Source organism: Pristis pectinata, chromosome 2 (assembly GCF_009764475.1).
Source record: "Pristis pectinata isolate sPriPec2 chromosome 2, sPriPec2.1.pri, whole genome shotgun sequence".
Taxonomy (NCBI): domain Eukaryota; kingdom Metazoa; phylum Chordata; class Chondrichthyes; order Rhinopristiformes; family Pristidae; genus Pristis; species Pristis pectinata.
In genome coordinates, this window is record NC_067406.1 from 15,372,867 (window position 1) to 15,397,135 (window position 24,269).

The 24,269-nt window shown below is 42.3% G+C and overlaps 1 protein-coding gene across 3 annotated transcripts in view; it reads right to left on the reverse strand.

Moving 5' to 3' along the window:
• The window catches only part of ctnna2 (catenin (cadherin-associated protein), alpha 2), a 1,078,855-nt gene that overhangs the window by 153,317 nt on the left and 901,269 nt on the right, over positions 1-24,269 (reverse strand). For all 3 annotated transcript variants that reach the window (XM_052033367.1, XM_052033351.1, XM_052033359.1), the window contains exon 15: positions 22,778-22,959. In XM_052033367.1, coding sequence (XP_051889327.1) covers positions 22,778-22,959 — 182 coding nt within the window. The remainder of the gene's footprint in view (positions 1-22,777; positions 22,960-24,269) is intronic.

The window sequence follows — 24,269 nt, forward strand, 5'->3', positions numbered from 1 at the left end:
ACCTCGAGAACATTACCCCTACCAGCACTCCCTTCCGCATCATCAAGACCCCTCTCCCTGGTGAATACCGAAGAGAAGTACTCATTCAGAACTTCTCCCACTTCCGCCGCCTCCAGGAAAATTCTCCCACCTTTGTCCTTAATCGGACCTACCTTCACCCTAACCATCCTCCTACCCTTCACGTACTTGAAAAAGGTCTTGGGATTTTCCTTAACCCTACTAGCCAAAGCCTTTTCATGTCCCCTTCTAGCTCTCCTCAGCCCTTTCTTAAGTTCCTTCCTCGCTACCTTATATTCCTCACGGGCCCTGTCTGAACCTTGCTGCTTATACCTCACATATGTTACCTTCTTCTCCCTAACAAGTCATTCCACCTCTCTCGTCACCCACGGTTCCTTCACCACGCCATTCCTTCTCTGCCTCACTGGGACATATTTATCCCTAACATCCTGTATAAGATCCCTGAATATCGACCACATCCCCATGGTACATTTTCCTTCAAAAAGGACATCCCAATTTACACTCCCAAGTTCTCTCCTTATAGCCTCGTAGTTAGCCCTTCCCCAATTGAAAAACCTCTTGTCCTCTCTGCACCTGTCCCTGTCCATGACAATTTTAAAGGTTATGGAGCAATGGTCACTGTCCCCCAAATGCTCACCCACCAATAGATCCTTCACCTGTCCCGGTTCATTTCCTAAAACTAGATCTAACATGGCATTCCCTCTAGTCGGCCCGTCAACATACTGCGTCAGGAATCCCTCCTGGACACATTTAACAAATTCTGCACGAGTACCTCCAAGTCCCTTTGTACTTACGTGCTTTGGATTTTCTCTCCTCCTAGATAATAATCTGCCCACTTATTTCTGCTTCCAAAGTGTACAACTGCACATTTCCCTACATTGAATCTCATCTGCCATTTCCTTGCCCATTCTCCTAAACTGTCTAAGTCCCTCTGCAACCTTCCTATCTCTTCAATACTCCCTACTCCTTCCCCTATCTTGATGTCATCTGCAAACTTAGCCACGAAACCATTTATTCCATCATCCAAATTGTTAATGTACAAGGTAAAAAGGACCGGTCCCAACACCGACCCCTGCGGCACACCACTAGTAACCGGTAACCAACCAGAACGAGATCCTTTTATTTCCACTCTTTGCTTCCTGTCAACCAGCCAATGCTCCACCCATTCTGTTATCCTACCCGTAATTCCATGACCTCTCATCTTATTAATCAGTCTCTTGTGAGGCACCTTATCAAAGGCCTTTTGAAAGTCTAAATACACAACATCTACCGCCTCTCCCTTATCCACTTTACCTGTGATTTCTTCAAAAAACTCCAATAGGTTGGTCAGGCAGGATCTTCCCTTCACAAAACCATGTTGGCTAGGACCTATCTTGCCTTGCGCCTCTAGGTATTCCGTAACCCCGTCTTTGAGGATAGATTCCAATAACTTTCCCACCACTGACGTCAGACTAATAGGTCTGTAATTTCCTTTATGCTGCCTCCCACCTTTCTTATACGACGGAACTACATTTGCGACCCTCCAGTCCTCCGGAACCACGCCGGAATCTATCGATTTCTGGAAAATTATTGCCAATGCCTCTGCTATCTCTAAAGCCACCTCTTTCAGAACCCGGGGATGCACCTCATCCGGCCCGGGAGACTTATCAGTCTTTAGCCCATTTAGTTTTCCTAGCACCTTCTCCCTAGTAATCTTAACTGAACTCAATTCCATTTCGTGAGACTCCTGACTAACCGGCACATTGCTGATGTCCTCCACGGTGAAGACCGATGCAAAATATTCATTCAATTCCTCTGCCATCTCTCTATCGTCCATTATAATAGCTCCCGCACCGTTATCAATTGGTCCTATATCAACCCGTGTCTCTCTTTTACACCTTATGTATTTAAAAAAACTCTTAGTATCCTTTCGAATGTTATCTGCCAACTTCCTTTCATAATTCATCTTTTCTTTCCTAATGACCTTCTTAGTTTCTCTCTGCAGGTTTTTAAAAGCTTCCCAGTCTTCTGCTTTCCCACTAATTTTTGCTTCTTTGTACGCTGCCCCTTTTGCTTTTATTTTAGCCTTCACCTCTCTCGTTATCCACATTTGTGCCTTTTTTCCATTAAAAACCTTCTTTTTTCTTGGAATATATCTATCCTGCAATTTCCTTATTCCCTGTAGAAATTCCTTCCATTTCTCCTCTGCCGTCCCTCCAGCCAGCTTACTCTTCCAATCAATTAGGGCCAACTCCTCTCTCATACCACTGTAATTTCCTTTGTTCCACTGAAATATCGATACACCAGTTATCAGTTTCTCCTTCTCAAACTTGAAACTGAACTCAATCATATTGTGATCACTGGTTCCCAGTGGTTCCTTTACCTTTAGTTCCCTAATCACCTTCGGTTCATTACACAGCACCCAATCCAGAACAGCCGATCCCCTGGTGGGCTCTTCAACAAGTTGCTCTAGAAAAACGTCCCTTAGACATTCCACAAACTCCCTCTCCTGAGTACTACCGCCATTCTGGATTTCCCAGTCCACCTTCATGTTAAAATCCCCCATAATTATCTTCACATTGTCACTCTGGCATGCTTTTTCTATCTCAAACTGCAACTTATCGTCCACTTGCTGACTGCTATTAGGGGGCCTATATATGACTGCTACTATTGTCCTTTTACCCTTGCTATTTCTTAGCTCCACCCACAAGGATTCCACCTCCTCTGACCCAATATCCTTCCTTTCTATTGATTTTATATCGCTACTAACCATCATGGCCACACCTCCCCCTCTGCCTGTCCACCTATCCTTCCTATACACTGTGTACCCCTGGACATTCAGTTCCCAATCACATCCATCATAAAGCCATGACTCGGTGATTGCCACAATGTCGTATTTATTAACCTGTAGTTGTGCCACCAGGTCATCTACTTTATTCCTAATGCTACGTGCATTTAAATATAGTACGTTTAGTCCGGTATCTGCTATTAATTTTGTTGTACTTCTATTGTTCAGCAGATTATCCTGGCTTTCCACCTGTCTATCCTTCTTACCATCTTCACTACATACTACCTTAGACATGTTCCTATATACCTCATCCCCTATCCTAACATTCTGTATCCTAACATCCTGACTTGTTGTACTTCTATTATTCAGCAAATTATCCTGACTTCTCACCTCCCTGTCCTTCTTGCCATCCTCATTGGACTTGTTTCTATAAACTCCCTCCTTTACCTTAGCATCTTGTAACCTAACATCCTGGTTTCCATCCCCCTGCCAGATCAGTTTAAACCCTCCCCTACAACTAAATCAAACATTCCCGCCAAGATATTGGAACCTCTGGAGTTTAGGTGCAACCCATCCTTAGCAAATAGGTCATACCTCCCCCAAAAAAGGTCCCAATTATCCAAAAATCTGAAGCCCTGCCCCCTGCACCAGTCACTCAGCCACGCATTCATCTGCCAGAGCTTTCTATTCTTCCTATCATTGACACGTGGCACTGGTAGTAATCCTGAGATTACTACCCTTGAGGTCCTACTTCTCAACCTTCTCCCCAATGCCTTGTATTCCTCCTTCAGGACCTCTTCTCTTTTTCTACCTATGTCATTGGTACCTACATGTACCAAGACTTCCGGCTGCTCACCCTCTCCCCTCAGAATATTCTGGACCCGGTCCGTGATATCCCGTACCTTGGCACCAGGGAGACAACACACCATCCGAGACTCATTGTCGCTATTGCAGAATCTGCTATCCGTACCCCTTACTATAGAATCCCCAATAACCACTGCATTTCGCTTCCTCCGCTGGACCACAGTACCAGGCACGGTGCCAAGGTCCTGGTTGCTGAGGTCTTCCTCTATCAGGTCATCCTCTCCAACCGAATCTAAAATGAGATTATCTAAATTAAACTCCATTTGCCATTCCTCGGTCCACTTACCCAGCTAATCAAGATCCCACTGTAAATCTTGACTGTCCTCAACGCTACCTGCAAATTTAGTAACAATGCCTGGAACATTTCCACACAAATCTTCATTGTCAATGTAAGATACATGTACTCAGTCAGTTTATAAACTCTGAGAGAGTCTTTTACAGAATTTTTTGACTGAAGAACATGAGATGTATCTAATTTTTCAAAAGTTCTACTGAAATTGCCCATGTGCACAGTAAAGCGCACATACGTCTTAAATGCTGCCACACATATTATCATTTATAACAGCTATATATCTGGAGAATTCTAGGTGCCTTGGATACATGAATCACTTAAATTTAACGTGTAGGTGTTGCAAGCAGTTGGGAAAGCAAATGATATGTTGGCTCTTTTTTGCTAAAGGATTTGAGCATAATATTCTTCAGAGTTTAAAAGAATGAGAAATACTTTCAATGAACTATTCTAATAGGGCTGTAGGGGTAGATTCAGGGAAATGTTTCTCCTGGCTGGCTTGTCTCAAACTCAAAGCCACAGTCTCAAATTAAGGGAGAAGTCATTCAGCACTGAGGCACTTCTTCACTCAAAGTACACTGAACATATTCAGTCACTTAACATATTCCAGGCAAGAGATTATTAGATTTTTGGATATTAGAAAAATCTAGGGATATGAGCTGACTGCAGGAAATCGATCCTCAGATAATGGATCAGATATGATTTTATTGGATGCCCAAACAGGCATGATGGGTTGAATGGTCTCCTCCTGCTTCTATTTCATATGATCTTATATGATGTTGAAGCTAGGATGTTATGGGACAAACACAGACAGCTGTGAATTGTCCCTTGGCATGGAATGGGCTTGCTGGGCCTAATGGCCTGTTTTTGTTCCTAATTACTTCTCATGCAGTTATAATTATGCAGATAACTATCTTAATGAGAAAAAAGACACTGCCTCATTGTAATAAACTGCTCAAATCCTCACTTTGCTAGCAGCAACTTCGTGAAAAATGGCAAGTGCTTCTCTGAATAAGAGGCCAATATTTTTATACAACTGGATTGAGTTAATTGTAGTTAATTTAGATGAGTTTAACATACTCAAAGTCCGAATGAAGCCTCATTAAAAGCGAATCAATAAACTGCAGATGCTGGAAATCTTGCTTTTAATTCTACTTATCCCCAAAGCATCTGCCAGTGCTGAAAAGGGAGAGGCAGACAATGGCGATACAGCTCCAATATTGTAAGGCCAAGTATGGGATAATGTTCAAAATACACTTTTACACCGCCTTATTTTCACACTTGCCACAATTTTGCACTTTTTTTGCCAGCCATTGGTGTCCATGAAAATTGCTCATCATGTGACAAATAATGAACATTTTTGTACAGTGAAGCTCAGATAAAAGTATTAAAATTAGCTTAACAATATAGGTTCTGACAAGAAATGAATCCCATCCTCTCAGTCCGGACCAGATGAATTGAATTGAATTGGTTTATTATTGCCACGTGTACCGAGATACAGTGAAAAACTTGCTTTGCATGCCATCCATACAGATCATTTCATCACCACAGTGCATTGAGGTAGTACAAGGGAAAACAATAACAGAATGCAGAATACTGTGTTACAGTTTAAGAGAAAGTGCAGTGCAGGCAGACAATAAACTGTAAGGCCATAACGAGGTAGATTGTGAGGTCAAAAGTCCATTTTATCATAGTAGGGGACTGTTCAATAGTCTTTGAGGAGAAGAGGTACGATTCTAATCCACTGCAAATGGTTCTTAACATTGTTTCCAGAGACACTGGAGCTTCTGCCATTGTGGAGACTAATTAAGGATCTCATCTCTCAACTCAATGCTCTCATCATCCATCATACAAAAACTCAGCTTCCAAAACCTTAGTTGCTGTTTTTCCAGAAAATTTCCATTGAGCATGGTGAGATTTCAAAAAAAACTTACACCACCATGTTTGTGGTGAGCTGTCTAATCTAACCAATACATAATAAAAAAACAAAGCAGGCGTAGACCAAATGACCACTTATGCCTCCTCCACCTGTCAATAATATCATGGCTGATCCAGTCTTGGGTCAACATCAAATTCCTGCTCTCTCTTCATATCCCTGAACTCAAAATGTCTGTCAACCTCCATCTTCAATACATTCAATTACCCTGCCTCCAGAGTTCCCTGGGACAGAAAATGCTAAAGAGTTATGACCCTCCAATTCTAATGGGTCATCCCTTATTCTGAAACTATGCAGTAAATCAAATTGGAATAGCAGAGCAAAACCTTGCACTTCCACCACTTTAAGGGATGTTTACCTCCTTTTTATAATACAAAAAGAGGCCATTTGACCAATGGCCACCTGCCAGCAAAGCAATCCCAACAATTCCACTTACAATCTCCTTATTATCCTGTACTCCTGAAACTTATTCTTGTTCTCACACATGCATATAAACTCTCCATTTGATTCTTTTGCCTTTTACCTGCACTAAGAGGTAACTTACTGCAGTCAAATTAACCTACCAGGACATCTTTGGGAATATGGGGGGAAATCAGAGCACCCCACAGAAACTCATTCAGGCACATGAAAATCATACAAACTCCACACATACAGCACTGGAGGTCAGGATTGAACCTGGGTTGCTGAAGCTGTGAAGCAACAGCACTAACTGTGCCGTCGATGTGCCACCCAGATCTTCATTTACTTGCAGGTTTGAGAGTTGAAGCAAAACGTATTGAGCTCAGCCACAGCGAAGATCTGAGCTGCAGCACCTCTGGACATCTGGCTGTATTTTGAAGGTGAAGAAATTTTTGTCTGAAGCTTCAATCATGTTCCCATTATGATTCCAGTACAGCTAAGAAATGTGGGAAATGGATTAAAGGCAAGGACATCCTTGAATAGGTGACTGAACGGGGAAAGGAAGAAGAAGATTAGGGGAGTCTGTCCTCAAGAGTCTTCCAGGAGCTAAACCTTTCACTCAACATGCCTGAGGAACAATGCATCCAGAGCCGTAGTTCGTGGTGCTAGAGATATGTTTTGTTCCACAGACAAAGCTCCAACCTGCATCTGGACTGCCAATGAAGTCTAGTGAAGTTCGCAGTTCATCTGAACTTCTTGGGCTCTAAAACCAATGGACAGACACAGAGAGTAGGTAATTTGGGAGTGACAGGCTGTACCAGTGCCATGCCTCTGGTATCAGTGCTGGGACCCATTAGAATTGGAGGGTCATAACTCTTTACAATCAATATTAATGACTTAAATGAGGTGCATTGCATCCAAGTTTGTTGATGATCTTTCTGAATGGAGATGTCAGCACAGAAGGTTGTGCAGCCCAGATGAGCTGGCATGACTCATTCATTCTGAGGAACTTCACCATGCATGGTTCATTTCATCCACTGCACCAGATGAGCAGAGGACTCTTGGAGGACTGAGGCTCCTTGTCTCCTTATTTTATGCCTTTATCATTGTGTGATGCTATGTTTCTGTGGTTCCGTTGTCTGAGCTGATTGCGCCCAGGTTAAATTACTGAGATTCAGTGATTATTGTTCTGTAGGAAAATGCAGCAGGTATTCTCTATAGGTAGGGACATGTTCGGCACAGCTTTGTGGGCCAAAGGGCCTGAATTATGCTGTAGGTTTTCTATGTTCTATGTTAACCAGATTCTAGAAGCATTAATGTTTGTTTCACTTGGTCATTTTTCTGCGCCTGGGTATTACTGGCAAGGCCCACATAGAAACACGTAAAATTATGAAAGGGATAGATAAGACAGAGGCAGGAAAGTTGTTTCTACTGGTAGGTGAGACTAGAACTAGGGTACATGGCCTCAAGATTTGGGGGAGTAGATTTAAGACGGAGATGAGGAGGAACTGCTTTTCCCAGAGAGTAGTGAATCTGTGGAATTCTCTGCCCAGGGAAGCAGTGGAGGCTACTTATTAAATATACTTAAGACACAGTAAGATAGATTTTTGCATAGTAGGGGAATGGGGAAAAGGCAGATAGGTGGATCTAGTCCACGGCCAGATCAGCCATGATCTTGTTGAATGGCGGAGCAGGCTCGACGGGCCAGATGGCCTCCTCCTGCTCCTATTTCTTATGTTCTTATGTTCTTATTTATTGCCCATGCGTTATTGCTCAAGAAAGTGTTGGTGGGCTGCCCTCTTGAACCTCTACAATCCTTCTGGTGAGGGTGCTTCTACAGTGTTTCAGGAAGAAAGTTTCAGGATTTAGACCCAATGACGTGAGAAAATTAAAAAAATACCTGAAAATGGGAGTAGGATTAGGTCACCTGGCCCCTCAAAGCTGCCCTGCCATTCAATATGATTGTGCCGATCTGCCCAAGGCCTCAACTCCTCTTTTGTGCCCATTCCACATATTTTCAATTCCTTGATCTTTCAAAAAATTATTTACTCTTCTTTAAGTATCTCCAATGATCTCGCCTCCATAACCCTTTGATGTACAGAATTCCAGGGATCCACCACCCTCTGAAAGAAGAAATTCCCATGCACCTCAGTTTTAAATGACTGCTCCCTCATCTTGTAACCATATCCCTTTGTTCAAGGCTCTTCCCTCCAGGTGAAATATCTCAACATCTATCCTGTCGTGTCTCCTTATGATCTTGTATGTTTCAATAAGATTACCCTCCCATTCTTTTAAACTCCAAAGAATACAGTGAAGGAAAAGCAATGCATTTACGAATCAGGATGGTATGTGATTGGAGGGGAACCTTCAAGTGGCCATATTCCCATGCACCTACTGGGCTTGTTCAGTGGTAGAGATCATGAGTTTTTGGGAAGTGCTGTTGGTGTAGCCTGGGTGAGGAAATGCAGTACACTTTGTGGATGGTTCACAATGCAGCTACTGTGAACCATGATGAGCGATCAGTTACAGGCAATCCAGGGGTTAGAATCAGAGTCATACAACACGGAAACAGGCCCTTCAGCCCAACTGATCCATGCCGACCAAGATTCCCATCCAAGCTATTTTAACAGTCAACTTTGTTTTATCTTTTGATTTGAATTTTCCTATGCCACCTCAAGCATAAAAGTTTATACATGCAATAACATATCTTCTTGACTTGGCAATACACTATTTTGGGGTCAAAACATTGGAATGCTCCCGAGTGGCACTTCAGGAGTACATTCATCACAAGTACTGCAGTGGTTTACCATCACCCTTAAGTGACATTAAGGATAGGAATTAAATGCTGAGGTGGGCAAGGGCATGGAGAAGAGCCATACAAAATTAACCCCTCTTCCCAGTACCCATCATCCTCTTGCACAAGTATTCCCTGTATCATTGATCTCAAGCTTTCTTGTATGTAAGGCTTTCATCCTTGAGAAGTGTCTGTAAGCTAATTTCTCCGTAAGTCAGAAACGTCTGTTTTCTATGGCTACCTATATTCTATTGCTCTATATTCATTTCATTGAATGATCACCCCAACACTACCCATAATTAAATGAATGGAATATGTACTGCATCCAGTCATTACTGAATACCATGAAGCTTTATATTATTATGGTTATTGCTGGCTTGAAAATGCTTTAAATATGTATGGAGAATTTGCATTGTCAGATTTCTGTAAGTCTGGTCATTTGTAGCATGGGGTGCCCCTGTTTTTGAGTTTTATCCATATCAGTTGAGGATACAGGTATTCTCATCTTCCCATTCTTGCATGAGAAATGGAACATCCACTTGAAAATCAAACTGCTCTTTGAGTAGTCAAAAATCAAGGCTCAAAATGTGCAGATATGATGAAGATTCCCTTCTTTCAGAATGATATATGACAGCAGAGGCAAAAATAAAATGTGGTTAGATGGTAAATGTGAGAAAAAGGATAATGGATGAATGAGCATGAATTAGCTTTCCTCATGTTAACATTTCTTACATCCTGCTGTTATAGTGCTTCCTGCAAAATATAACTTCCCACTGTGAAAATCAGCCACATCAGGTTTGACAGTCACTTTGGAAGTTCAATGAAATACCAAGTGTTCATAAAGTGGCATGGGGAAAATAATTAAACCAAGGCAACGGTCGTTATGTGAGGTGCATATTCCCAAAATACTAAATTTCTCGCCACCCCTCCATACACTTTGATGGCAACACCAAGTGCCGATGATGGTCTAATGAAAATCTTCACTAAACTGCTGGAATTGTGACAGCTTAACAAGACAACAGCTATGTAGCTGCCCTGACTGCTATACACTGCTTGCTAACAGAAATGCTTCAAAAGCTGTTGTGACAGATTACCGCCCAGCTTTTGATATTCAGTGTGTCAGTAATAGGATGAGTTTTGGTACTTTTGTAATTACTTAATCAGTTTTACATGAGGCAGTTTAAAATTAAAAACGGGGTTGTCATATGCAGAGATACTAAACATGTTGTTTCCTCCTTATTCCTTCAAACTCCATGGGGAGCAGGAAGAATTACCTATTGGCTTCTTTAAAGTTGTATAAATTCAGGAGCCAGTAATGAAGTACTGCATCAGAGCTGCCCTTGTTCTCTTTTGACCATCAGTAGCAATGATGAACATAATTGTTTCCCAAAGTTGTTATTATTTTTTTCTTCTGACCAATAACGCCTTGACTTGATTAGTTTATACTGGTTGTTATATGAGAAGAGATTAAGCAGACTGTGCCTATACTCTCAGGAGTTGAGAAGAAAGAAGGATGATTTCATTGAAATGCACTAAATTCAAAGGGGGTTTGTTGGAGTACATTTGGGGATGATGTATTCCCTGACTTGGTTGTCTACAGTTAGTGGCCCAATCTCAAAATAAGGGACAAGCCATTTAGGACAGAAAAAAGAAGATATTTTCACCATGTAAAGGGTAGTGAATCTCTGAGATTTTCGACCCAGGGGTCTATGGAGGCTCAGTCCTTGAGCCTATTCAAGACAAGAGCTCCCTAGACTCTTAGATATTAAAGGACTCAAGGAATATGAGGTTAATAGAGGAAAATAGTGGAGATAAAAAATCACCCGTGATCTTTTTGAATGGTGAAGCAATTGCGAGGGACCATATTACCTCCTCCTGCTTCTATTTCTTATATTCTTACAGCAGACAGTCAGCCTGGTTAGCATAGCTAATAGACTGAGTTCAAACTGCATGAGGTACCCTGGTTGCAAAGTTAGCGGCCCTTTGTGCAGCCAGTGCAGTTTCTTGTAATGAGGGCAAGAGGATGGGACTAACTGGATTGCTCTTTCAAAAGAACTGCCACAGGCAAGTTGAGATGAATGGTTCCCTCAATGATGCATCATTCTGTGGTACCAATATTTTTCCTGCTGCATATGCACCTGCGATTCAGTCATTTCCAATGTCTTAGTTGCCAATGTAGACTGCCAGTAATGGACTTGTTCAGTACCAAACAAACAGGGTTGCTCTGAAGCCAGGTGAAACCGTAGCTAAAGGAAACTTTGTTAGCCCTATGTATCCACTTCAAATTATTGGAAATTTCCCATTTAGCCAAGGGATCAGTTTCTTCTATGGATGAAAACTTTGGAATTAGATACACGAGCAAGAAAATATATGCGCAGGAAATGCTATACAGGGTGAAACGTCTAACTGAGCAATTACATTGAATAATTTTGTAACATTAACCATTAACTGCTAAGGATTATGGTGATTTAGAAAAAAATGAATAAACTGATTACTTTATTTGGTACCTTTGGAGAATATTAAAAATTCTTGAGCCACTCGTCAAATCAGCATCATATCAATTTGTATCCATTCTAATCAGTACTTAAGCTTTTTACATGGCACTGTGGAAATAATAACACAACACAATCTGTCACAGAAACATAAATAAGCACTTAGGACTGGAAATATTGACTGAGGAATTTGTCACCCATAAAATGGGCCAAATGGCCTACTTCTGCTCCTTTGTCTTCTGATCTTGTGAAAATGATTTTGTGTGGGGATCCTGAAATAGTTTATACCACTTTTCTTAGTTCATGATTTCACTGTATGTACCATGTTCAAGTTTAGGAAGCAGCAATCACAATGTTTCCTCCATGATTATAATCCAGGTGCAAGTAAACATTTTCTCCTTTGCAGGTGGACTATACATGCTCTAAGGGGTTATGAATTATCTATCCTGCTTCAAGGTGTTGCATTCAAGTTCCTAATACTACCATTTTGATAAAGCCCAATCTGCAGCCTCTCATGGTGAGGACATGTAGTCTGAAGTTAGGACATTTTGATCTTTTAAAGACATTTGCAACTTCCTCCACTCCAAGGGATCAACATCTCACCAGCATGGCTGCAGCCACAAGGTAAGCATCACACAGAAGTATAAAAATAGGCAAACACAGGATGAAATCAGGCACATAGGGAATGCATAAGTGTGAATAGTCACAACCATATGGTTCCAACTGGATGCACAAAATGCTTAGCAAGTCAATTTGCTTATTTATGGCTGTCGGTATTTGAGCTGAAAAGGATGCCAGGTTGATCGGTTTAGAGAGGAAAGCAATGAAACCTGTGCTGAGCATTTTATATTTTGTTGCCACCATCCATTTTGTTCATGGTGCACACTGCAGATATTTCAGCAGTGTTAAACTGCAGTGAAGGTCAGATTAGTAAACAAAGGATCTATGTTGTGTTGAATTATCTTGAACATGTTGGCAAGGCCTTACAAAGTAATACTCTTGCTGCTACATTAATTAAGTTCCTTGTCCAGGCCATTTCTGGTCACTGTTATTCCCCAAGATGTTAATGGTGCAACAGGTAATGGCAATGCCACCAATGTCAAGGAAGATATTATTCTTAATATTGATGGTCATTGCTGAGCAATAGAGCAGCATGAAGGTAATAATAGACTCATTGCTTCAAATCCACTTTGTGGCTAGCTCTTGCTGCATCCTGAGATAGGATGCCTCCCTGTCCCTATGCTGATAGAGTGGAGTTCTCATATAAAAAGCCCTTTAAGCCTGTTCTTGCTTCCTGCAAGACCAATCCAGCTAGTTGCATTCCCCATCTTCTCCTCCAAGTCCCAACAATACTTTTCTTTCAAATATTGATACCATTCCCTTTTTTAAAGCTACAAATTATTCTGTCTCCACCACCACTCAGATGTGAATCACTGTCTGTTAAAAAAAAAGTTCATCCGTACATCACCTTTGGTTCTTTTGGTAATCACCTTAAATCTGTGTCCTCTTGCTCTCGACTCTTTTATCAATGGTATAGTTACTCTGTCAGCAGGTGATATGTTGATAGAGTGAGATGAAGAAGGGTGGAAGCAGGCTCATGCAGAGCACAAACATCAGCCTGGACCACTTGAACCAAATGAGGTGCTACAGTGTAGTACATTCAGTGTAATTTTAAGTAATTCACTGAGTGTGAAGCTCTTCATAAATGATAAAGCACAGAATAAAATCAAATCTTTTCTTTTTTCAAAGCCTTAATATTACCTCTATTGAAATGCTTCACTGTTCTGGAAGAGAGAGGTTCAGAGATTATTTTAAAAATTATGCAGTGCGTTGCTAGGTGATGAAATGGTTTAGAAGAAACAGTGGAGGAAGGATAATTTGTGTACGCTTTTTAAAATGGAAGTAGACAAATATTTGAAAATTATTTAAATGGCTTTGGGAAGATAAGGGACTAGGTAGATTGTTCCATTAAAGATGTAACATAAGCAAGATGATACAATTGTATGTTTCTGTTTAAGAGCAATTTTGAACAGATTTTCAACCCCAGAAACAATGCCCTTCTCATGAGTGGTGGGAGAGGGTGGGAGAGGGTGCAAGAGCACAGAGAGATTGAACTGTGAATTGTGGCAAGTATGACCCTAAACCCATTCCTTTTTAAAACAGTGGATATCAAGGACTCTGGGCACCAGTTTGGTGATCTGAGACAATTAAGTTACCTTTTGAAACTGTAACAAAAACAGAAACGCTAGAACTCAAGCAGTATCTGTGGAAACAGAAACCAGTTAATGTTTCCAGTCAAAGACCCTTCATCACAACTGAGAAAGAGAGAAAGCAAGTTAGTTGAAGTGGCAGAGAAGAGGGAGAGGGCAATGGGTGGAACAAAGGGAATATCTGTAATAGGATGAAATAAGATAAGATATCTTCATTAGTCACATGTACATCGAAACACACAGTGAAATACATCTTTTGCACAGAGTGTTCTGGGGGCAGCCCACAAGTGTCGGCACACTTCCGGTGCCAACATAGCATGCCCACAACTTCCTAATCCGTACGTCTTTGGAATGTGGGAGGAAACCGGAGCACCCGGAGGAAACACTCGCAGACACGGGGAGAACGTACAAACTCCTTACAGATGGTGGCCAGAATTGAACCTGGGTCGCTGGCGCTGTAAAAGCATTACGCTAACCGCTGCATTACCGTGCCTGCCCAGTGATGGATATTTGAGCTCCTTTGTCTGTGCAATGTATTCCCAAAGTGCAATGGGGTACCCGAGTTACCATAGAACCATAGAAAAATACAGCACAATACAGGCCCTTTGGCCCACAATGTTGTGCCACCCTTCAAACCTCACCTAAGACTATCTAACCCCTTCCTCCCACGTATCCCTTTATCTTAAATTCCTCCATATCCTTATCTAACAATCTCTTGAACTTGACCAATGTATCTGCCTCCACCACCACCCCAGGCAGCGCATTCCATGCACTGGGTGAAAAACTTCCCTCTGACATCTCCCTTGAACTTCCCACCCACTACCTTAAAGCCATGCCCTCTTGTATTGAGCATTGGTGCCCTGGGAAAGAGGTGCTGGCTGTCCACTCTATCTATTCCTCCTAGTATTTTGTATACCTCTATCATGTCTCCCCTCATCCTCCTTCTCTCCAATGAGTAAAGCCCTAGTTCTTTTAGTCTCTCCTCATATTCCATACTCCCTAATACAGGCAGCATCCTGGTAAATCTCCTCCGCACCCTTTCCAATGCCTCCACATCCTTCCTATAATGAGGCGACCAGAACTGGACACAGTACTCTAAGTGTGGCCTAACCAGAGTTTTGTAAAGCTGCATCATTACTTCGCGGCTCTTAAACTTGATCCCACAACTTATGAAAGCTAACATCCCATAAGCTTTCTTAAATACCCTATCCACCTGTGAGGCAACTTTCAGTGATCTGTGGATATGAACCCCCAGATCCTTCTGCTCCTCCACACTGCCCAGAATCCTGCCATTTACCTTGTACTCTGCCTTGGAGTTTGTCCTTCCAAAGTGTACCACCTCATACTTCTCCAGATTGAATTTCATCTGCCACTTGTCAGCCCAGCTCTGCATCCTTTCAATATCCCTAGCAACCACCCTAGCAAACCTGCCTGCAAGGCTATTGGCCCCCCTCAGGTTCGGGTGTAACCCATCGTCTCTGTACAGGTCCCACCTTCCCCAGAAGAGATCCCAATGATCCAAAAATCTAAAACCTTCCCTCCTGCACCAATTTCTCAGCCACACATTTATTTGCCATATCCTCCTATTCCTACCTGCACTATCACGTGGCACTGGCAGCAACCCCGAGATTGCTACCCTTGAGGTCCTGTTCTTCAGCCTTCTGCCTAGCTCCCTAAACTCACTTTTCAGGACCTCATCCGTCTTCCTACCTATGTCATTGGTACCAACATGAACCACGACTTTTGGCTGTTCTCCCTCCTGCTCAAGAATCCTGTGGACCCTATCAGTGACATCCCGGACCCTGGCACCTGGGAGGCAACATACCATCTGGGATTCATGCTCACTGCTACAGAACCTCAGATCTGTTTCCCTGACTATCGAGTCCCCTATCACTACTGCCTTCCTCTTCTCCTCCCTTCCCTTCTGAGCAGCAGGACCGGTCCCAGTGCCACAGACCTGGCTACTGCTGCTAAATCCCTGCAAGTCATTCCCCTCAACAGCCTCCAAAGTTAAAATTTAATTTTTGCCTCTTGAGTTTTGTGGAGGGTGGGGGGGGGGGGGGGTGGTCCTGAATCTGTGCAAAGATGTGGAGCTGGAGCTGTTGAGTCTATTCCACATGAGCAGATCAACAATTATGCAGTACGTTGCTGTTGTCATGGGAGACTTCATCTTCCCTAATATTGATTGGCACCTCCTTTGTGCAAAAGATTTAGATGGGGCAGAATTTGTTAGGTGTGTCCAGGAAGGCCTCCTGGCACAGTCTGTGGAAAGGCTGACTAGGGGAGAGGCATTACTGGATCTAGTACTGGGCAATGAACCTAGTCAGGTGAAAGACCTCTCAGTGGGTGAGCATTTCATAGATAGTGACCACAACTCCCTGACCTTTAGCATAGCCATGGACAAGGATAGAAGCAGGTGATATGGGAAAGTATTTAATTGGGGAGGGCTAATTACAATGGTATTAGGTAGGAACTTTGAAGCATAAATTGGGAACAGATGTTCTCAGGGAAATGCACAGCAGAAATGCGGAGGTTGTTTAGGAAACAATTGCATGGGGTCCTGGATAGCTTTGTCCCACTGAGACAGGGAAAAGATGGTAGGGTGAAGGAACCATGGTTAACAAGAGAGGTGGAACATTTAGTAAAGAGGGAAGCATACTTAAGGTTTAGGAAGCAAAAATCAGGCAGGACTCTTGAGAATTATAAGGTAGCCAGGAAGGAGCTTAAGAAGGGACTTAGGAGAGTTAGAAGGGGACATGAGGAGGCTTTGGTGAGTAGGATTAAGGGAAACCCTAAGGTGTTCTGTACGTATGTGAAGAAAAGGAGGATGACTAGAGTGAGGGTAGGACCACTCAGGGATAAAGGGGGAAACATGTGCCTGGAGGCAGAGGAGGTAGGGAATGACCTTAACGAATACTTTGCTTCAGTGTTCACCAGGATGAGGGACTTTGACAAATGTGTGATCAGCATAGAACAGGCTAACAGTGTTGGAGCTTCTGAAAAACATTAGGATAGATAAGTTCCTGGGGCCAGATGGGAAATACCCCAGGTTACTACGGGAAGCAAGGGAGGAGACTGCCAAGGTGTTGACAATGATCTTTACGTTCTCCCTAGCTACAGGAGTGGTACCAAAGAATTGGAGGATTTTAAATGTTGTTCCATTGGTTAAGAAAGGTAATAGGGATAATTGTGGGAATTATAGACCAGTGGATCTTATGTCAGTGGTGGGCAAACTATTGGAGAGGATTCTTAGGGACAAGATTTACAGGCATGTAGTGGTTAATGTAATGCTATTACAGCGCCAGTGACCCAGGTTCAATACCGGCCACTATCTGTTAGGAGTTTGTACGTTCTCCCTGTGACTGTGTGGGTTTCCTCTGGGTGCTCCGATTTCCTCCCACATTCCAAAGACGTGTGGGTCAGGAAGTTGTGGGCATGCTATGTTGGCGCTGGAAGCGTGGTGACACTTGTGGGCTGCCCTCAGAACACTCTACGCAAGGATGCATTTCACTGTGTGTTTCGATGTACATATGACTAATAAAGAAATCTACTTATATCGACTTGTTTGGAGAAGCATAGTCTTATTAAGGACAGTCAGCACGGCTTTGTGAGGGGCAGGTTGTGCTTTACGAGCCGAATTGAGTTTTTCGAGGAGGTGACAAAACAAATTGATGAAGGTACAGCAGTGAATGTGGTGTATATGGATTTTAGCAAGACGTTTGTCAAGGTTCCCCATGGTAAGCTCATCGAGAAAATCATGACGCATGGGATCCCTGAAAACTTGGCTGCATGGATTCAGAACTGGCTTGTCCACAGAAGGCAGAGGATGGTAGTGGATGGTGCGCATTCTGCCTGGAGGTCAGTGACTAGTGGCGTTCCACAGGGATCTGTTCTGGGACCCCTGTTCAGAAGGCAGAGGATGGTAGTGGATGGTGCGCATTCTGCCTGGAGGTCAGTGACTAGTGGCGTTCCACAGGGATCTGTTCTGGGACCCCTGTTCTTTGTTATTTTTATAAATGACTTGGATGAAGAAGTGGGGGGATGGGTTAGGAAGTTTACGGATGACATGAAGGTTGGAGTGTCGTGGATAATGCAGAAGGTTGTTGTAGGTTACAATGGGATATAGAAGGATGCAGAGTTGGACAGAGAAGAGGCAGATGGAGTTCAAACGGAAAAGTGTGAAGTGATACACTTTGGAAGATCAAACTTGAAGGTGGAGTATAAGGTTAATGGCAGGATTCTTAGCAGTGTGGAGGAACAGAGGGATCTTGGGATTCAAGTCCATAGATCCATCAAAGGTGCCACGCAATTTATCGGGTTGTTAAAAAGGCATGTGGTGTGCTGGCTTTCATTAGTCAAGGGATTGAGTTCAAGAGCCACGAGGTAATGTTGCAGCTCTTTAAACTGTGGTTAGACCACACTTAGAGTGCTGTGTTCATTTCTGGTCATCTCATTATAGAAAGGGTGTGGAAGATTTAGAGAGGGTGCAGAGGAGATTTACCAGGATGCTACTTGGATTAGAGAACATATCTTATGAGGAAAGGTTGAGCAAGCTAGTGTTTTTCTCTTTGGAGCGATACAGGATGAGAGGCGACTTGATATAGGTGTATAAGATTACGAGGGACATAAGATAGAGTGTACAGCCAGCACCTTTTCCCCAGGGTGGCAATGACCAATACCAGAGGACATCAGTTTGTGAGTGGATGAAAGTTCAGGTGAGATGACAGAGGAAGGTTTTTTACACAGAGAATGGTGAGTGCCTGGAACGCACTGCCGGGGGTGGTGGTAGAGGCTGATACAATAGGGCCATTTAAAAGACTCTTGGATAGGCACATGGATGTAAGAAAAATGGAGGGTTATGGGCTGTGTAGGAGGGAAGGGTTAGATTAACCAGGGAGTAGGGGTTAATATAGGTCAGCAAAACATTGTGGGCCAAAGGGCCTGTACAATGCTGTACTGTTCTATGTTCTTTGAATGGGGATTCTCTTATTCTGAATCTGTGCCCCCTGGATTCCCCCAGGAGGGAAAATGTCCTATCAGAACCTACCCTGTCAAGATTCCTTAGAATCACTTCTCATTCTTCTCAAAGTCAATGAGTATGAGGCGAATGTGCCCAACCATTCGTCCAATGTTAACCTCTTCATCAGAAATTGACCTCATGAACCTTCACTGAACTGCCTCCAATGATGTATCTTATTAAATCAAGAGACTAAACAACATAGATTATTCAAGATGTAATCTCATCCATACTGTTTACAGGTATAGCAAGATTTCTCTACTTTTATATTACACCCCCTTTGTGATAAAGGCTGATATTCTACAATCCAGTCCTGAGGTAGGGTTGCTAATTCCTTTCCCCTCACAGATGCTGCTTCACCCACAGAGTTCCTCAGATTGTTCCTCCAGCAGATTGTTTGTTGCTCCAGATTCCAGCATCTGCAGTCTCTTGTGTTTTCATTATTCTAATATCCTCCTAAGCTGTTGCTGTAGTTTCATGCAAGGACACCCAGATCCCTTTTGTTCCACAGCATTTTGTACTTGTCTATTTAAACAATTTTTGGTTTTGCATTTGTTGTCTCAAAGTAGATAATCTCACTTTCCTCCACATTGATACTCCACCTGCCAAATGTTTGCCTGCCTGCTTAACCTATCTATATCCCTTTGTAGACTTTTCCTCACAATTTGTTTTCTCACACATCTTTGTATCATCAGCAAATCTGATTGATTGAACAGCGCCTCTTTCCCAGGGCACCAATGCTCAATACAAGAGGGCATGGCTTTAAAGTAATGGGTGGGAAGTTCAAGGGAGATATCAGAGGAAGGTTTTTTACCCAGAGAGTGGTCAAAGCATGGAATGCGCTGCCTGGGTTGGTGATGGAGGCTGATACATTGGTCAAATTCAAGAGATTACTAGATAAGCATATGGAGGAATTTAAAATAGAGGGATATGTGTGAGGAAGGGGTTAGATAGTCTTAGGCAAGGTTTAAAGGTTGGCACAACATTGTGGGCCGAAGGGCCTGTATTATGCTGTACTGTTCTATGCTTCTATGATTCTATGATTCTATGATCTCTTCATTCAACAGTTACGTACATTTCACCAAGGAAACAACAGCATTCTGAACATCTAAAGGGAACAAAGTCAAAGTATTAACAAAGAGCCTAAAATTTTAACTGTTTCTCTCTCCATTGCTGTTGTCTGACCTGTACATATTTCTACCCTCTTATTTTAGATTTCTATTAGTCCCACTGATGTTGCTGAAATATGATTGTTTTGACATATCCACTAGAAGGGCTAAGACAAATGGACCTTCAAAGGCAGATGTGTTTTTGTGGTGTCAGATGTGAGAGGCTGAGTTAACATGGTTCCCTTTAATCCCCTTATCCCCTCTTCCTGTAAGATGAAAGAGTACACAAAACCCATGAGCCCATTGACTCCTTTGTCAATGAAAAAGCATTAATCAAACTTACAATCCATAGAAAACAACTACTGTTCAGAGCACACTATGTATCTTGACATCTATTTCAAAAGCTTGGCTTCTATTGAATCACAGAATGATTAAGAATTGGTCATGAGTCATAGAATGGAGACCAAAAGGCCCATCACGACGGCACTGGCTCTCTACCACAGCAACTCACTATTCCACCCTACAGCCCTAATTCTAATGTCTTGTCAATTTGTTTTTAATCATCATATTTTTATCCAATTCCCTAATGAAGACCACAATGAAATCTACCTTCACCACATCTGCAGGCAGTACATTCCAGATCCCAACTACTGCGAAAAGGTCGGTCTCCCTCATGTTAATTTTCCATGAATTAATGCACAACACCTTCATTATAATGTAAATTTAGGTAGCTTTCAACGTGACTGGATCGTGCGGTACAATTGAAAATGCAGAATTATTATTGTGGTATAAATGTCTTATTCATCAGTTTTTAAAACAATTTATATTTCGTTCTTAAAAAAAACTAATAAGAAAAGGTGGGCTAACATTTAATTTTGGAAAGCACAGATTTTATGGAGTAACCAGATTTAAAGTATGATGATCTTCCATAGCAACATCTGAAAATGGCAAGCACATCAGCTACAAGACATTCTCACCATTGTTATTGTGAACCACAATCCCAGCCAAGCTGTTCTCCAATATCCAGCAACATAGAAGACTGATCTGTGCCTCTGCTTGATCCAGTTTGAGAGTATTTAACTTACCTGACTATCCTAACCATTGTAGCATGGAAGACCATTATACTGTATGTCTGTGATTTTTGATCCTGAGCTTTTTGTAGTTGCAAATACATAAGCTATCTTTGTTTGTGCGACATTGTTATTTCTCTGACAGCCACGAGTCAATGAACACTCTTCTCTATGCCCCAGATCCCTGATGTTATTGAAATCCAATTGGGACAAAAAAACAATTTTTTTTTGAAAACAAATAAAAAAAAGGTTCACTCAGGCACTCAATCTGCAGTCATGACCCTGAGCTTCTGATTGAATATACAACATGAAAAATTACAGCATAGTACAGGCCCTTCTGCCCAAGATGTTGTGTTGACATTTTATCCTGCTCTAAGATCTATCTAACCCTTTCCTCCCACATAGCCCCCATTTTTCTATCATTCATGTGGCTATCTAAGAGTCTCTCAAATGTCCCTAATGCATCTGCCCCCACAACCTCTGCCAGCAGTGTGTTCCATGCACCCATCACTCTCTGTGTAAAAAACTTACCTCTGACATCCCCCTTATACCTTCCTCCAATCACCTTCAAATTATGTCACCTCGTGTTAGCCATTTTCACCCTGGGAAAAAGTCTCTGACTGTCCACTCGATCTATGCCTCTTATCATCTTGTAGACGTCTATCAAGTCACCTCTCATCCTCCTCCTCTCCAAAGAGAAAAGCCCTAGCTCGCTCAACCTATCCTCATTGCTGCCACTTAATTCACCATCCCACTCCCACTCTTTGTCTGTGGCCACCTGTATTGTTACAGTAAGGCCCAATGCAGGCTCCAGGAACCACACGTCAATTTTCATTTGGGCACGGGTAGCCTGTGTGACCCAGTATTGAAATCGCCAGCTTCAGATAATTTGCACTTTCTTTCTGTTTGTATCTGCATGTGGCGTGTATGACACAGAGAGTTTTCATCCAGAAATGAAACCAGAAATCATTAAAGAAATAAAAGGCGACAGATTCCGAAAGTTAGGGTTAATCCTTAATTGGTCATATTGATGTGAGGATCCTAGCTTTGTAAATGCCTAAATTACAAATCTTCCTACTGGGGATAGAATGGATCACACTCAAGGTCTCCATTAAATATGAGTCAGTGGGTTAGAGATATGTTAGAAATTCCTCACCTCACCCAACTCCACTCCATAGTCTACGGAAATTAAAATTCATCCTTTTGGTTTTGTTTTGTGTAGAGTGGATATATTCACCTTGTTTACTTTTACAAACACATTTCCTTCTGTTACTTGTTGAAAGCAGCTTTTGAACTTTTAATGGTTAATTTAAAGAACCAACAATTCAGGGGCTTGAATTGTTAATCTAGAAACATACCTTCAAACCTTATCAGCAAATTTAAATTTGGTTATTTAAATTAAGAAAAAATCTGTAATTACTCTAGGAAAGTACTGGATGGCTTTAAAAAACACTTGGTTTATTAATGACCTTTTGGGTTGGAAACCCACCATTTTTAGCCAGTCTAGCCCAAGGTAACTCCATACCCACAGTCTGAAATGTCTTCTGAAATCTCCCAGCAACCCCGATTCCCGATTCCAGGACAATTTGAGATGAGCATTAAATGCTTATCTTGTTCCAACAATGCCAACGTGCCATGGACAGGTGAAAAAAATTAGTCACTGGCCAGTATTCTCCTGAATTTATTTCTGAGCAGGAAGAAGCAGTTTCTTGAGCTCCCTGTTTCAATATTACAGTGATTTGCTCAGTTTGGTGTGTGGTGATTATACTCAGATCATTAACTGCAATTAACACATCGTCTACATTCTCTTACCTGGTGAAATCGGTCATTTCCATCATTATCATACACATCTGTTTTGCCAGCACGATTATGTCATTGCCGCTATCGTCCCACTTTGCCACTTCGGCATCCAGCTTGTTCTTCTCCTGGTGGAAGCTCTCCACTTGCTCAGCAATCTTTGCCTTTTCCTCTTGGGGCAGCTGAGCCATGATGGCCTGTAGGGAAAGAGAAATGTTTAGAACTGACAGCTTTCAAATCATACATCAGTGGTGCAATATAGTGTGGCTATCTATTCACAACTTATCTCCACATAATTACCTTTCTTGCATCTTTTGAAAGAAACATTACATTTCTCAATTTACGATTCTGGGTTCCATGCTTGAAAATGACAGAAGATCTGTTAGCAACAGGAGTGGCAAAGTTGGATTTCTGGCCAGAGAAATCAAATAGTAGAAAATTCTTGGAGTACCACTTTACTCTGCGAAATTCTGATAGAATGCTATAAAACATTGGTTGGGATAAAGCTGGAATATTGTGTGCCAATTACAATTGTCGCACTGATGGCACTGGAGATGGTGCATGGAAGATTCACCAGGACGTTGCCAGGGATTTCAGTCATGAGGAGAGACTGGATAGGCTAAGTTAGTTTCTCATGGAGCAGAGGAGGTTGAGGAAGGATCTGATGGAGGTGTTCAAAATTACGAGCATCATGGATAGGGTAAACAGTAATAAACTTTTCCCCATAGTCAAGTTATCTAAAAATAGATGGCATAGGCTTAGGGTAATGGGTAAGAGTATTAGAAGGCATCTGAGGAAAAACATTTTCACCCCAAGGGTGGGTGGAATTTGGAATGCCAAGGTCAAAGGCAGGCACGGTAGTGTCGCGGTTAGCATACTGTTAACACTATTACAGTGCCAGCGACCCGGGTTCAATTCTGGTCGCTGTCTGTAAGGAGTTTGTACGTTCTCCCCGTGATTGCGTGGGTTTCCTCTGGGTGCTCCGGTTTCCTCCCACATTCCAAAGACGTACGGGTTAGGAAGTTGTGGGCATGCTACGTTGGCGTCGGAAGAGTGGCGACACTTGCAGGCTGCCCCCAGAATACTCTCCGCAACAGATGCATTTCACTGTGTGTTTTGATGTACATGTGACTAATAAAGATATGTTATCTTATCAAAGTCAAAGTCAAAGTTGAATTTATTGTCACATGCACAAGTAGATGTATGCACAGGTGCAACGAAAAACATTGCCAGAGTGGGGGAAGAAGGGAGGTTGGTGGGGTCAGGTACTCTCACAATATTTAGGAAGTATCCAGATGAGCACATAAACCACCCAGGCACAGAAGGCTATGAACTAAAAGCTGGTAAACGAGATTAGTATTGATAGGAACTTGATGGTCGTCATGGGCATGGTGGGTCAAAGGCTTGCTCCTGTGCTCCATCACTCTATGAATCTCTAACAACGAAAAGCAGCAAGTCACAGACAGGGTGTTCCTGCATATACACTGTATTGTTTATTTGGAAGGGT